The 14,243-nt window shown below is 41.9% G+C and overlaps 1 protein-coding gene across 7 annotated transcripts in view; it reads left to right on the top strand.

The window, feature by feature from the left end:
* The window catches only part of STS (steroid sulfatase), a 177,455-nt gene that overhangs the window by 112,615 nt on the left and 50,597 nt on the right, over positions 1-14,243 (top strand). For all 7 annotated transcript variants that reach the window (XM_023633178.2, XM_070256582.1, XM_070256580.1 and 4 more), the window contains one exon: positions 11,177-11,314. In XM_023633178.2, the coding sequence (XP_023488946.1) occupies positions 11,177-11,314 (138 nt within the window). The remainder of the gene's footprint in view (positions 1-11,176; positions 11,315-14,243) is intronic.

Genomic DNA, 14,243 nt, shown 5'->3' on the forward strand with positions numbered 1-14,243 from the left:
TCCCTAGATTTGGGAAGTTCTCTTCTATAATTTCATTAAGCACACTTTCTGCTCCATTTTCCTTTTCCACGTTCTTGGGAATTCCTATGTTCCTTAAATTCTTTCTCCTCATTGAATCTGCTATCTCTCTAATACTTTCCTCATTCCTTTTAATCCTTAGTTCTCTTTCTTCCTCTGTCTGGAGCCATTCAGCCTGTCTATCTTCAATTATGCTAATTTGCTCTTCTATGGTGTCTACATGGGCATTCAGGGAATCCGTATTCTGTTTTATCTGGTCCATTGTGTTTTTCATCTCTAGTCATTCTGTTTGATTCTTCCTTATAATTTCAATCTCTTTTGTGAAGTAACTCAAGAACTCATTGGCTTGTTTCTTTATCTTTCTCTCTACCTCATTGAGTTTTTTGATTATAGCTGCTCTGAACTCATTTTCACTTAGTTTACCTATTTCCAAGTCCTCAGGACTTAATTCTGTGTTTTTATTGTTTTCCTTCTGGTCTGGGGCTTTTTTTTTTTAAAGATTTTATTTTTTTTTTCCTTTTTCTCCCCAAAGCCCCCCGGTACATAGTTGTATATTCTTCGTTGTGGGTCCTTCTAGTTGTGGCATGTGGGACGCTGCCTCAGTGTGGTTTGATGAGCAGTGCCATGTCCACGCCCAGAATTCGAACCGACGAAACACTGGGCTGCCTGCAGCGGAGCGTGCGAACTTAACCACTCAGCCATGGGGCCAGCCCCTTCTGGTCTGGGGCTTTTATAAATTGCTGGATGGTAGAGGAGCGGTTTTTTCGCATGGTGGTAGAATTTGGTTGAAGTTACAGCTTGTCGCCACTAGATGGGGGTTGATAGCGGCACGTTCTGAGCTCTCTGCCTTCGGGCAAGATGGCGGCACCCAGCAGGGTTTGCCGGGGGGAGGGGTGGTTTTTCTCACGCACCAATCTGGGTTCGGATCAGTTCTGTTCTCTGGTCTCCTGGGGCCCTGGGTTTGTGGGGTTCCCGCGCATGGAAGCTTTCCCCCATCAGCAGGTTTCCACTGTACTGGCGGTGGGAGTCCTAGACAATCCCCTGCTCATGTGGCCCCTCCCCTGCTCCTTCCTGCACCCACGCAGCGATCCTGGACTCTAGGGGAGGGAGCGAAGTTCTCTCCTACCCCACTCCAGCTCCTCTGAGGTTGGCAGCAGCCTCTCCGTCCTCCATCTTTTGATACTGTAGGTCTCTGAGTCCTGGCATTAGGTTTATTAGCTGAAATTCAGGGTTTTTTCCCAGTCCTTTGTTATAGTTTGGAGGAGAGAGAGTCCCGGGTCGGCTCACCCCACCATTTTGCTCCGCCCCTTCCCCAAACAAACTTTTGGCCATAATATTTAGTTGGAAAATCATTGTGTAGAATATTGATTTTGGTTCTCTATTTAATTTAGCTTATAAATCATTAACCTCTGGGTTTTGTAAACTCTGTAACGGTGTTAGCATTTTTACAAAGGCCGAAGCTTAATTTCATGTTCTTGGACCTGGGATGGATATTATTTTACCTTTAACGTACATCTCAAATTAAAATAAAAAGTTCATAACACTGTTTTATAATTCATTTCCATAAAGATAACATCATAAATTATCAAGGAATCAAGTTGCCCAATTAGTTCAAACAGGATTAATAAAATATGTGGTAGCATTTTAATAATATGAATAATAGCAACAACCACCACAACAATAATAATAAACGTTTATAGACTAACAATAGCTAAAATGTAAAAGCGTTTCATATATTCTAGTCCCTTATCAAAACATTTTACATGGATTATTTAGTTCACTGGCCACAACTACACTGTGAGACATTTTTTATCATCATCTCTAGTTTCCAGGTGAGAAACTAAAGTTTTGAGAGGTTAAGTAACTTGGGTGAGATTGCCCAGCAACCACTATGCCACTCTGCTTCTCAGTAGCGTGAAAAGATTTCTGGACCATTGAATTAATTAAGATGTTAGACCTTTCTGTTCCTTTCCAGCTGCAGATTGTCTATGAGACAAGCCTATTTGGACCAATGATCTCCAGTTGTTTTCTTCCAGCTCCTGCATTCTTGGATTCCATCAAGTCCCGTGTTCTTGAGTTTGCCTCATATACTGTAGGGCGTAGATGTGGCTATTACAGGGGTGTTTTGGATAATACTTCCTCCACCTTCAACCCCTTCCAATTAGCACATTTAATTTTCTGTTAAATATTTAAAGGCATAGAAAGAAAAGCTATGTTAGGATTCAGGAGATTGGGTTAAAGTAATGTTCAAATGATATTCCACTGAGTACCAATGTCTATATTTGAAAGGTGATGTCAAAGTAGGGGTCAGGAATAGATTTGAATACCTGTTGCGTTTAAGTCATGACTCGATTAAGACTCATCAAAAAGTCAAATGCACTAGTCTGCCTGCATGGATTTATTCCGCCTGCTTGAACTAGTTGAAGGAATCAATCTGATGAAATGAAGTCATGTATTTAGAGTAGTCAGCACAGTGCCTGGCATGCAAGGAGTGCTCAGCAGATGCTAGTGGCCCTCATCGTCATTATTACTATTCTTCTCTTTTTCTCAGATGGGTAAAGCATCTTTGCTTAGAATGTGTATATGCCCACATTACATTGAGTAGAAAAATCATGGATGAGAATAAAGTCTGTGATGGAAAAGTCAACACATATTTGCCCCGTCTGCTTTTTTTTTATGTTATGATTATTTCCCCTTATATTTGAGATGTCCTGTGGACTCTCCAGAAGCACACGTCCCCCCACAGCTTTGGTACTAAGGATCTGGGAGGAAGAACTGAACTGCTTCCAAGAGCTTGAGCTCTCCCCAAAAGTCAACACGTCACCCTGGAGTCAGACGGACGTTGCAGGGGAGCTGCAGACAGGTGAACCACAGGTCACATTGATTAGGGGCAAAACCTAAGAGAGGAGCTTGGTGGGGTGTCGGCCAACGTGTCCGGGTTTTAATTGGAGCAGCAAGAAGGGCTTGAATCTGTGAATAATGTGCAAGGTGTCAGCGAAGGGAAACGTAATTTTCAATTTTGTATCTTCAGCTTTATAGATGGTGAAATCCAATGCAAAGAAAACTAGTCCTAAAATAAAAATGAGTATGGATGGTGTGGTAGAGCATCATAAATAAGGAGGATTCTGAAGGGTTTAGTTTCCTTGATAGTTATTCCATGCCTCTGGACATTCTGTACTCACAGCCCAGCTCAGACAGGAAGTTTGTGGCTGTCTGATGTCTCCACCATCAGATGTTGCTGGAGAAGTCCTGGCTGATCTGTTTCTGGAGCTCTGCATTAGCTTCAATCATAGAAATGGTCTGATGGGCGACTGGGCAGCTTGGTACTCCATGACAAAGCTTGGATCACCTCCCAGGGCAAGTCCAGCCAGTAGCCATTCCAAAGAGCAAACGGCTGCACCAGAATCCCCAAGCCTTATTTTCTGCAAGACAGTAAAGTCCAGGAAATACAGTGGCATAGCTGGATCAAGAGTGGGAAAACTGTGTGTTCACTCTGAGCGCTGCCCTTTCAAAATGTTTCCTGCCAGTCTGATTGCCTCTCAGATCAGCCATCCCATCGTGATGTTTATGACTCCAGGGAAGCAGTGACCATAGGCACTGACCCAGAGTGGCTTCCACCAACTTGCAGGCATGCCGACTTTGGGTTTTCTCCCTGACACACAGGTATAATTCCATTGACCAGACACAATGACACTGTTCTTTTGTGTGCCTTGGCCTCATTGATGCAGGAAAATACTGGCGTGCTCCATGAGAATGAGAGCTAGTTGGAGTTGTTCAAATTATTTCCAGTAAATGTAGCACTCTGGAAAAAACACAAGTTATTGTTAATCCAGGAAGATCGCTGAGTCGAGCCGTGGAAGCATCCCAGATGGTGAGAGCAGATGCAAGAGCAGGGGGATAAATCACACATTACAACTGTGATTAGGTCATAGATGGGTTTAATGGAGGAAATCACAACATTATCACAGCAACCAGGTACAACACAAAATAAGGATGAATGTCCTGGAAACAATATGAACTCAGACAGGAATGCACCAAAGAGGGAAACACCAGCAAAGGGAAGAAAGGAACGTTCGTAGAAAGACGGCATTTCAAACTTACGGTTTTCCATTTCTTAACTACCCTAATAATCCTAATTATCTGTTTATTATGTTTATTTACTGTGTATGAAAGTTATATGTTCAATTGTCTGAAATTCTAGCAAAATCTCGTTATCAGTGTAGTTCTTGAAATCTGTAAAATGCCAACCCTCTCCTTTTATTATATGTCAACATTTATTAAACATTTAATCAGACATAACATTTCTTCTAAAAGTATGGTCCTCGAACAGGCATCATTTAGATGCTTTTCAGAAATTCAACGTCTCAGACTGACTCCAGATTTATTGAATCAAAATCTTCATTTAAGCATGGTCTCCAGAGAATAAATAAATCCACTAAAATTTAAGGAACACTGGTATATAATATAAACACCCTAGGGAACTTATATTCTAAATACAAGGTCTTGATTATTAGTTTGGGTCAGCCAGAAGAATGAAAAAAAAAGCATGTCTTATTGCATAAAGTAGCCTAATCAGTTCTTTAATATCATATTTGCTTACTTTTCCGTAGCTGTTTGGAAAATGAGTAGGGATATCTTTCAAACATGTTTGGAGTGAAATGTTTGTGTTAACTTAGGAAAGGTGGAACTTGAATGAAATAATAAAAGGACGATCCTAAAATTAATGGACATGGTGAATCTGATTAAATAGAAAACAAACAAGATGTGGCATTGGGTACATTGGCGTATAATTCAGCCACGGCTGTCAGGGAAGGGTTTATCCTTTTGTTAAAGGCCTTCAAAGAGAATGGTTCCATGGCTCCTCCATCATCTGCTTGTGGCAGGCATGTGCACGCTACATAAATTGCTCACGACAAAGTTCGAGCCCCTTTTCTCTTGCTCAGTCATTAGTGGAGATGGGAGCCACTCTTCTCTCATCAGTCAGGATGTGGAAATACAATACAGATGTGGTAGAGTTCACCCTCTGGCTTCCAGTTCCTTAGTTCCTGAAACCATCTTGCAAGACTTTCATTTTCAGTGCCTCCTTAGACCTTGATGTCCAGGTGGCATCTGAATAATTGAGTTCCAGACTACATTTCATGCAACAGTTGCATTAGATCGAAGCATAGTAAGGAAAACATTACACCTTCTATTTAACTATTGCAGTATTTTGCTTGCTTCTCTCTAAAAATACCCTCAAATCAAAACACAAGTGAAAAGCCATAGCAAATAATGCCAACTTCCCCCCCATGTGCCCCCCAAAAGCCAGCACGTCATTTTTGTATCTCAACCAGCTTATGGAATGCAGATAAATAATCTGATCTTAGGACTTTCATTCTTGGTCATATACTTTTTTCTTGTATGTGTAAGCTTCTGAACTTGATTTTATACTATAGATAACTTATATGCTTCCAAATGTCCCATCTGTGGGATCCCACGAGCTCCACTCAATGGAAAAGATCAGGACTTAAGTTTTGGAAATCTTGACCATTTATTTTGGGAAGAGTACTGGATCAAGTTCACCTGCATTAAATGGACATTACTTCCCACTGGAGGCAATAAAGCTATTTGTATGCTGACAGATATGCCCTGATGTATGGGATGTTGGTAATGCTTCCAATCCTACATAAGCTAACAAAGAATTGCCTTTCTAGGGCGAATGGCAGCAGAATTTCTCTCTGCCACTCATGACTGATTCAGGAGCACTTAGACCATAGGTTACAGCTAGCTTCCTGGAACCACACTGAACATTTCACATGCACGAGGGAGAGTCATAGCCACCACAAGGTGCTGCAATTGGACCCTCTCTCTTATCTTAAAACTTTTGCCTCAGAGGGAATATTTGAATCCCACCCATTAACCTGTTGATCAAATCAAGGACTTACTAACATAGTTTTATGGGAACTTTTTAGGGTTTCCTCTCTTTTCTAGAGTTACATTAAGTAGGTGGAAATTCTTTCCTAATTATGCATGATGGGCAGCTGCTCAAGGACATATTTTTTCCTAATGAGCCCAATGCTTCCAAAAGGGTAAATAGTTACCTCACAGTATTTTGCTCCAATATTTTGTCTGAGTCGACCTACTTTGTAGAAGAAAAGAGAAAGCCAGGTCAGCAGAAATAAAAATCCTTCAATTAGGCGAGCCGATTTTTGAACTCCATTGTAAGAGCTAAGGTGCATTGAACACAGCGTGACAGTCCTGGGCTAAGTGTTTTGGACACAATTCTCCTTCATTCCTCATGGCAACCCTCTACTATTATACCTTATCATCCGCAACGCAGAGGCAAAGAACCCCAGTGAGCAAGCCAGGGACCCAGACCTCGAACCAGGTCTGCTTCTCTCAGGACCCAGATGGCAGAGCTTGAGCACTTAGTTCTATGTAACAGCCCCTCTCTCAGGCAAGGCCTAGAATTCTGCCTGTGCCTTGAAACCCTTCTCTCTCCTGCATAGCGTGTCCCAGTCCTGACTCTACATAGTGGCTTAACACTTTTTGTGGGAGGAATAAATGGAATGAACGAACTCTCTAGAATTTAGACTTCTTCTGCAACCCACATTCACACCTGAAGGAGGAAGGAGCCAGATTTTCGAATTTCGAAGTTTTCTCCTTTAGGATTATGGAAGTCTGGTCAGGAAGTCCTCATTTTTTGATAAGCTCGCTCTTGCTGTCTCCAGTTAAATAACAAAGTGCTCTTGAACTGGTTTATTTCCTGCATTTGTTTCATTCAAGGAATAGTGTGAGAAAGCTTTGGAAATAAAACATTTCATTTATAAGCTATCCGGCAGCCCACCATCGGTAATTCAAAACTATCCTCCTATATAAATTGGTATCATTATACCTTGAGAACCTTACTGAAAAATAATATTTGTGGACCTCTGACTTGCAATGTATTGCTCTGAAAGCAAGAATAACACAGCAGCATTTGTTTCCACAGGAGATTTCAGAATTTTTAGGAGAAAAATGTGTTAGACCTTTATAGGATCAATCTTATGAAAAATTAAATGGTTAATGGGCTTTGGGCTTTACAAATGAGCTTCTGCCATAAAACCTAAATAGAATGGGATCCAGAGTGTGTCTTTCAGGAAAGAAAGAGCTAAAAGGGAATCAGAAATCTGATTTTTCCACAGGTTAAGCCAAAATCTCCATCATTTCTACATGTACAGTAGCCTCAACTAGTGTCTTGTATTAATCCCAGCCCAGTCCTATATGGCGCTTTTGATGAAAATGATAGTTAAAGTTATGCATCTAGGCAATGAATAATAAAAATTGATGGAGACAAAGTATCTTATCATGGTCATTTGAAATATTGGAATTTGGACAAAATAATCCAGGGAGGAGTGTTAAGGTGGGGAAGGCTGCAATATATATTTTAGTAGAAGGAATCTGTATAATCAACACAGCTGCAGGTTTATCTGGAGATGAGAATAGCTGGGAGGGGAAACTGTAAATAGGAGATGAAGCCGGCTTGAGCAGAGGAAACGAGTCATCAGAAGGCTTTAGGAGAAGCGCTGGCCTCATACTCTGTTGTGCCCCAGCCTTTAGCACGAACCTCATGTTCAGTCAATGCTTCATAAAAACGTATTGGATGCGTGGATGAGGAAGTCTAGGGTTAACATTGCATTTGAAAGGCATGTCTTAAAAATTAGTAGACTATTTTTTTTTGGCAGTTTTAGGGTTACAGAAAAATTGAGTAGAAAGTACAGAGAATTTTCATTATATTCCCTTTCTTCTGCACACCATTTCCCCTGTAATATTTTGTATTAATGTGGCACATTTGTTGCAATTGATGAGCCAACATGAATACATTATTATCAACTAACTTCCATAGTTTACATGAAGGTTCCCTATTTGAGTTGTCCATTCTATAGGTTTGGACAAACGTGTAATGACATGTATCCACCATTACAGTATCATACACAATACTTCCACGGCCCTAAAAATCTTCTGTGCTCTGCCTCTTCATCCCTCCTTCCCTCTAAGCCTGTGGCAACTGATTCTTTTACTGTCTCCATAGTTTCGCCTTTTCCAGAATGTCATAGAGTTGGAATCATAGAATATGTAGCCTTTTCATATTGGCGCCTTGCACTTAGTAACATGCATTTAAGATTCCTCCATGTCTTCTCCTGGCTTGATAGCTCATTTCTTTTTAGTGCTTAATGATATTCCATTATCTGGATTTACCACAGATTATTTATCCATTCACCTACTGAGGGACTCTTGATTGCTTCCAAGGTTTGGGCAATTGTGAATAAAGCTGCTATAAACATCCACGTGCAGGGTGTTTGTAGAAAGTTATCACAGAAACCACATTTTTTTAAAAGGCACTTCTTCACAGGATTCTTATTTTCTTCATGCTAGGATACTTCTAAATATCTGAGAGGTGAATTTCTTTTGAAACAGAAGTGCATAGTTGCATGTGCTTTTGCAAAATTCTAATGACAACACAAGGAAGTAAAACTCTCAGTCCTCTGCTATCTGCCTAGTGTGTATTATTTTACTTAGAAATTGTTATGTGAGCCAAAAGGGGCATTTTTCCTTCATAGTATAAGTGGGGGTTATATCACCTTAATGCTTCTTCCTATGTCAACTCATTAAACTTACTACGTTTTTCAAAGTGATAAGGCTTAAATGAATATCAGAGCCGAATAACCCCAAGCCCAAGTGCACAGGTGGTTTGCCTAGCTGTACCAATAACACCATAATAAATGTCTGTCTGATAATGATTTGTCATGGGAGACAAATCGCTAAAATCGCCCTCGTGCATCTTATTCCTTGGTTCTGAGTATGACATTTATGTATATGATGTGGCTTCTAGGAATGTTTATTATTTGAGTTAAAACATTGAGAAAGATTGAACGTACTCTAGCCTGTGGCATTTGCAATCAAATAGCAAAAATATGTCTTGTAACAAATGACTGGATCCTGCTTTTGCATCAGAAATCATCTCTGCCACCTCTGTGGAGAGTTGACTCTGCAGTCCTTCTCTCCCTTTTCTGGGCCAAGTCAGTGAGGGTGCAAACCTGGGGGGGAGGGCCTGTCTCCACTGGGGTGTGACCTACCTGCTGGATAGCATGTCCCCATATTCAGTTGTTATTTCTGCTGCGAATACTTGGCATCCTTGTAGAATTCCAACTGACCAAAAATTTGGTTCACATGTGGAGAGTAATGATGCCACAGCCACGCCAAGAGGACATGCAAAGGTTTATTGGTCACAAAATGAGGCTCTCTGGGGAGAGCAGGGTCTTTTCTAAGCTGGTGTGAAAGTAGCTTGAGAGATGGGAACGAGACTGATTCAGTTTTCATGGTGGGTAGGAGTTGGGGCTCAGATGAGGGTTCCCGCAGGCAGGCAGGAGCTTGCCTAGTTTGGATCTCCCATGGGCGCTGGAGGAGGGAGCACCCAGGCTTTCTTATCAGCCTCTGTGGCACAAGTGGAAGAGGAAGAGGTGAGGCTTAAAACTCTTAGCAATCAAACATAAAAACCTGGAGGCAGACCATGTAATACTCTAAAGTATGACAGCATGCATTAACTGAGTAAATTAAACTAGCAGCATTCGAGTCATCTAGATCTCTGTGGAAATTGTAAATGATATGCCTCTAGTTTGACCATCATTTTCTTCTGATTTGAGAGCCGGTGATAGTTTCCTAATCAGAGTCCATGTTTCAGCTGCTTCTCCAGTCTTCCACTGGCTTCTACCTTTTTTTCTCATGGAAAATTTTAAGCATAAACAGAAGTAGACAGAAAAGTACAGTAAACTCCCATGTGGCCTTGATCCACATTTAACAGTTATGAACTCATGCCTAATCTTGTTTAATCTCTACCCCATACTCACTCCCCATCTTCCTCTACTAATTTGAAGAAGACAGGAGCCATCATATTGTTTCATCCATGGGTATTTCAGTATGTATCTCTAATTTTTTTTTTTTTTTAAAGATTTTATTATTTCCTTTTTCTCCCCAAAGCCCCCCGGTACATAGTTGTATATTCTTCGTTGTGGGTTCTTCTAGTTGTGGCATGTGGGACGCTGCCTCAGCGTGGTCTGATGAGCAGTGCCATGTCCGCGCCCAGGATTCGAACCAACGAAACACTGGGCCGCCTGCAGCAGAGCGCGCGAACTTAACCACTCGGCCACGGGGCCAGCCCCTGTATCTCTAATTTTTTTTCCCTTAATGTCTTTTTTACTCCTCTGTGATTCTCACTGATTCCATCCACTTAACTACACACACGGTTTGAGAGTCTGGGTTTTAGAATCAAGTTTAACTCTTACTTTCTTGCTCTCCCACTTCCTAACTGTGTGGCCTTGAGCAGGTTACTGATCTTTTCAGAGCATTGTTGCTCTCATCTGAAAATGGAGCCAGTGCTATTTACCCATAGGTGTTAGTGTGGTGTAAACAAGAGAACATGTAATAAAGTCCTTTGCACATAGAGAGTGCTCAACAGATAGTAGCAATTGTTGTTGTTGATACTGTTATTGTTTTGAAGTGTCGTTATTTGGGGATAATAATCAATGCTAGGTTTTGGGAAAGGAGGTGAGGACAAGAAAATGGAAAATATGAGGAATATTGATACCATGATAGACGGTTTTAGACTTGATTATCTACTGTAAGTAAAAGTTAAAAGAGAATGTTCATCATAAAATATTTGTAGACATATTTGTTCATGGAAGAGGAGCATTGATGGTTTCATTTTTTCCATTCAATAGGGCAAAATAGTAGACTTTATAACCTCAAGACTATGGGCAGCTGGTGATTGCAACAATTTGGCTTCTCTCGTGACACCTTCCTCCAAGTCGCTCATAATCTATGAGCCTGATTGTTCTAGGATAGTTTATCAGGCCTCTCTACAAAATCACTCCATGATGCGTAGAGTTTCAAGTGATGCTTGTAAGGTGACACTTAATTCATTGACTGAATCTTCTTGTTGTCTTTGCCAAGAACCCTGCCACGGTTAGTCCCCCTCATCACGTTGCATCTCCTGTTGGGATCAGCGTTGGAGAGCTCCAGTGTATAAGAGCATCTCCTTCCCACCTTGAGAAATTAACAGACAAGGCGATGAAGGCAAATAATCTCCCTTTCTTTCGTAAAGATTGAACTGTTTTAAAATTGAGTATTTTCTCTCTTTCAGGGCAGATCTTGAATGTTCTAGATGAGTTGAGACTGGCTAATAACACCCTCATCTACTTCTCATCAGACCAAGGAGCACATGTAGAAGAAGTGACCACAAGAGGAGAAGTCCATGGAGGAAGTAACGGAATCTACAAAGGTGAGAAATGCTGATGTTGATCAGCTCTGGCCTTTCGGCTCACCCAGGTCACCTTCTTCTTGATCTTAGAGCTTTGGCATTGTTCTTCTGCCGCTTTGCAATATCCAGATCCAGAGCTTCATTTTGTCACAGGCACTAAGCAGTCAGATGGCCAAAGGGGCCATTTCTGATAGGGTCCCCACAGAAATTAAAAGCACACATTCTATGTCAAGACAATAGAATGAGGATGTTTTCACCCAACTGTAAATACAGTCCCATGTTGTGTAGCTGATTAAAACAAGAACCCCTCTCTCCACTATGTGTTAGTCTCCTATTGCTGTTGTAACAAATTAACACAAACTTCCTGGCTTAAAGCAACACCAATTTGTGAACTTACAGTTCTGGAGGTCAGAAGTCTGAAATGGGTCTAGTGGTCTAAAATCAAGGTGACAGCTGGACTGTGTTCCTTCTGGAGGTTCTAGGGGAGAATCTGTTTCCTTGCCTTTTCCAGCTTCTAGAAGCCACTTGCATTCCTTGGCTCATGACCTCTTCTTCCATCTTTAAAGCCATCAATGCAGTATCTTCAAACCTCCCTCTCTCTCTGATCTCTGCTTCCATAATCCCATCTCCTTCACTTACTCTGACTCTCTTGCCTCCGATTTTAAGGACCCTTGTGATTATATTGGACTCACCCAGATAATCCATGGTAATTTTCCCATTTCAAGACCCTTACCTTAATCACATCTACAAAGTCCCTTTTGCCGTGGAAGATAACAGTTTCTGGAGGATGAGGATGTGGACATCTTTCGGAGGCCATTATTCTTCCTACCTCAACCTACAATAGCATTTTGAGTTGATACTTCATTCTTGATGCAGCATCGGCTAAGCCACCGCCATGATGGATCAGGCATCGTGCTAGTCATTGGGGATCTTGGATAAGACCCAGCTACTGACCCAAAGTTGCTTATACAGTGTACACTCTGCAAGTGCAGGGCACACATATCTAATCATAATAAAATGTGGCCTATTTCACAAAGACTTAAATGAGATGCCTAAAATGGCATATCCATGCTGAGGGTTAAGACATCTACCAGAATCTGCAGTAGATGTGGGTTGAAAGTACAACAGGGGAGGGTGAGTAGAAGTGCCCATGCAAAGACATGAAACATAGTGTCCCAGACAGTGGGTCACCTGAATAAGGCAAGAAGATGCACAAGACATAGAAAAGCACATAACCATCAAATTTTGCTAGCGTAAAGCAATAAAGTGCTTTCTCACTCTTTCATTATTCTCTCTTATGGATGTTTCAAAGATTCTGAGGGACTCTGGAAATCAGTTTACCTCCAAAGATATGAAAGGATAATATATGGAATGCTTTCATCTATTAATTGGTTCAGCAATATTGATTGAGCTGTGTATCTGGCACTGGGTCAGAAGCAAAAATAAATAGAAACTCTGGTTCCTGCCCTAAAGGAACACATGGTCACCTGATGGTTGGTTGGATGGGTGGGTGGGTGGTGGTGGCAAGCCTAGGGAGCCCCAAGCAATTTAATAGGGCATCAACATTTGTTTGCACAAGATGTTAGTGGCGCACACAGCAAGGAGGGCCTCACTCAGCCGAGGCAACCCAAGAAATGTTTCCAAAGGAGGCAGGGCTGGGAAGGAGTAGCCACAGGGTGTGCTTGCTCTCTTGCTCTCCTTCTAGCTCTTTCCACCCTCCCAACCACTACCCTGTTTTTTTTTTTAAAGAGTTTTTTTTTCAATTTTTCCTTTTTCTCTCCAAAGCCCACCAGTACATAGTTGTGTAGTTTTAGTTGTTGGTCCTTCTAGTTGTGGCATGTGGGACGCTGCCTCAGCATGGCTTGATGAGCAGTGCCATGTCTGTGCCCAGGATCCAAACCGGCACAACCCTGGGCCACCAAAGCGGAGCATGCAGACTTAACCACTTGGCCACAGGGCCGGCCCCCCAACCACTACCCTCTTTATCAGTGCTGGGAATGAAGAGAACCAGCAAATGGCTTGTTCTGCAGACTGCAAGGAGTTGAGTAATGCTGGATCACAGTGTGCCTGAGGCAAAGATATGGAGAAAGGGTAGTCTGTGATCCATCCCTATCGCAGCACATAACCTATGAAATCTTATACTTCAAAAAGGTTATGTGGGGTCCTATTAAATTCTGAGCATCTCGGAGCAGGGACCATTTCTTAAACCTGTGGTTACCTGGACTCTAGGACGAAAGGATTCCTCTTCACTGCTGGTCTGGACAGCCTTCATAGGATGTTCATACCTCTTCCTGCCTTTGCATCCCATCATTATCTCGCCAGCACGGGACACAGGACAGAGATTTAATGTGGGTTAAATGAATGAACTGGTATGTTTAATCTGAACAGGATTAACCCTACTAGGCTGCCACTCTTTCAGCCAACCCTCCTCTATTTACAGTCTTATTTTAGAGTAGCAAGAAGTGAAAACTTGTCTTCCTATTTATTAAGACGAGTTATTTCCATTGTATTTCCATGAGGTTATGGCCTGTGTGGAGACGGTTGTTTTTATTTGAGTTTATAGATGATGGCGTCTCTAAAGATGGAGTTACAGACCGCGGTTCATGCGCTGGTTCACCCATTCATTCCTTCTCCCGCTGAAGGCCTGTTGGGATCCAAAACAGCTTAGCAGCTACCCCTGAAAACTGTACATAAATCACAGTAATAGAAGTGGCCAGAAAGTAACACGTTATTTAAGAAAGTTACATATACAAAGCTAGGGAGCCCCACTTCTGGGAGAGATGACCAGAATACCTCCGGCTCTGAATCTGAGGAAGGCTGATGAGCAAGAGGAGATGGCACTGGCATTTGGCTTTGACAGCCGACTCTTGGGAGACATGAGCCATATGGGTCTGAAAGAGAGTGTCCAGGGTCCTGAATGATGGTTGGGAACCCAGGGTTACCATATAAT

The sequence above is a fragment of the Equus caballus genome, chromosome X, assembly GCF_041296265.1.
Source record: "Equus caballus isolate H_3958 breed thoroughbred chromosome X, TB-T2T, whole genome shotgun sequence".
Classification (NCBI taxonomy): Eukaryota; Metazoa; Chordata; class Mammalia; order Perissodactyla; family Equidae; genus Equus; species Equus caballus.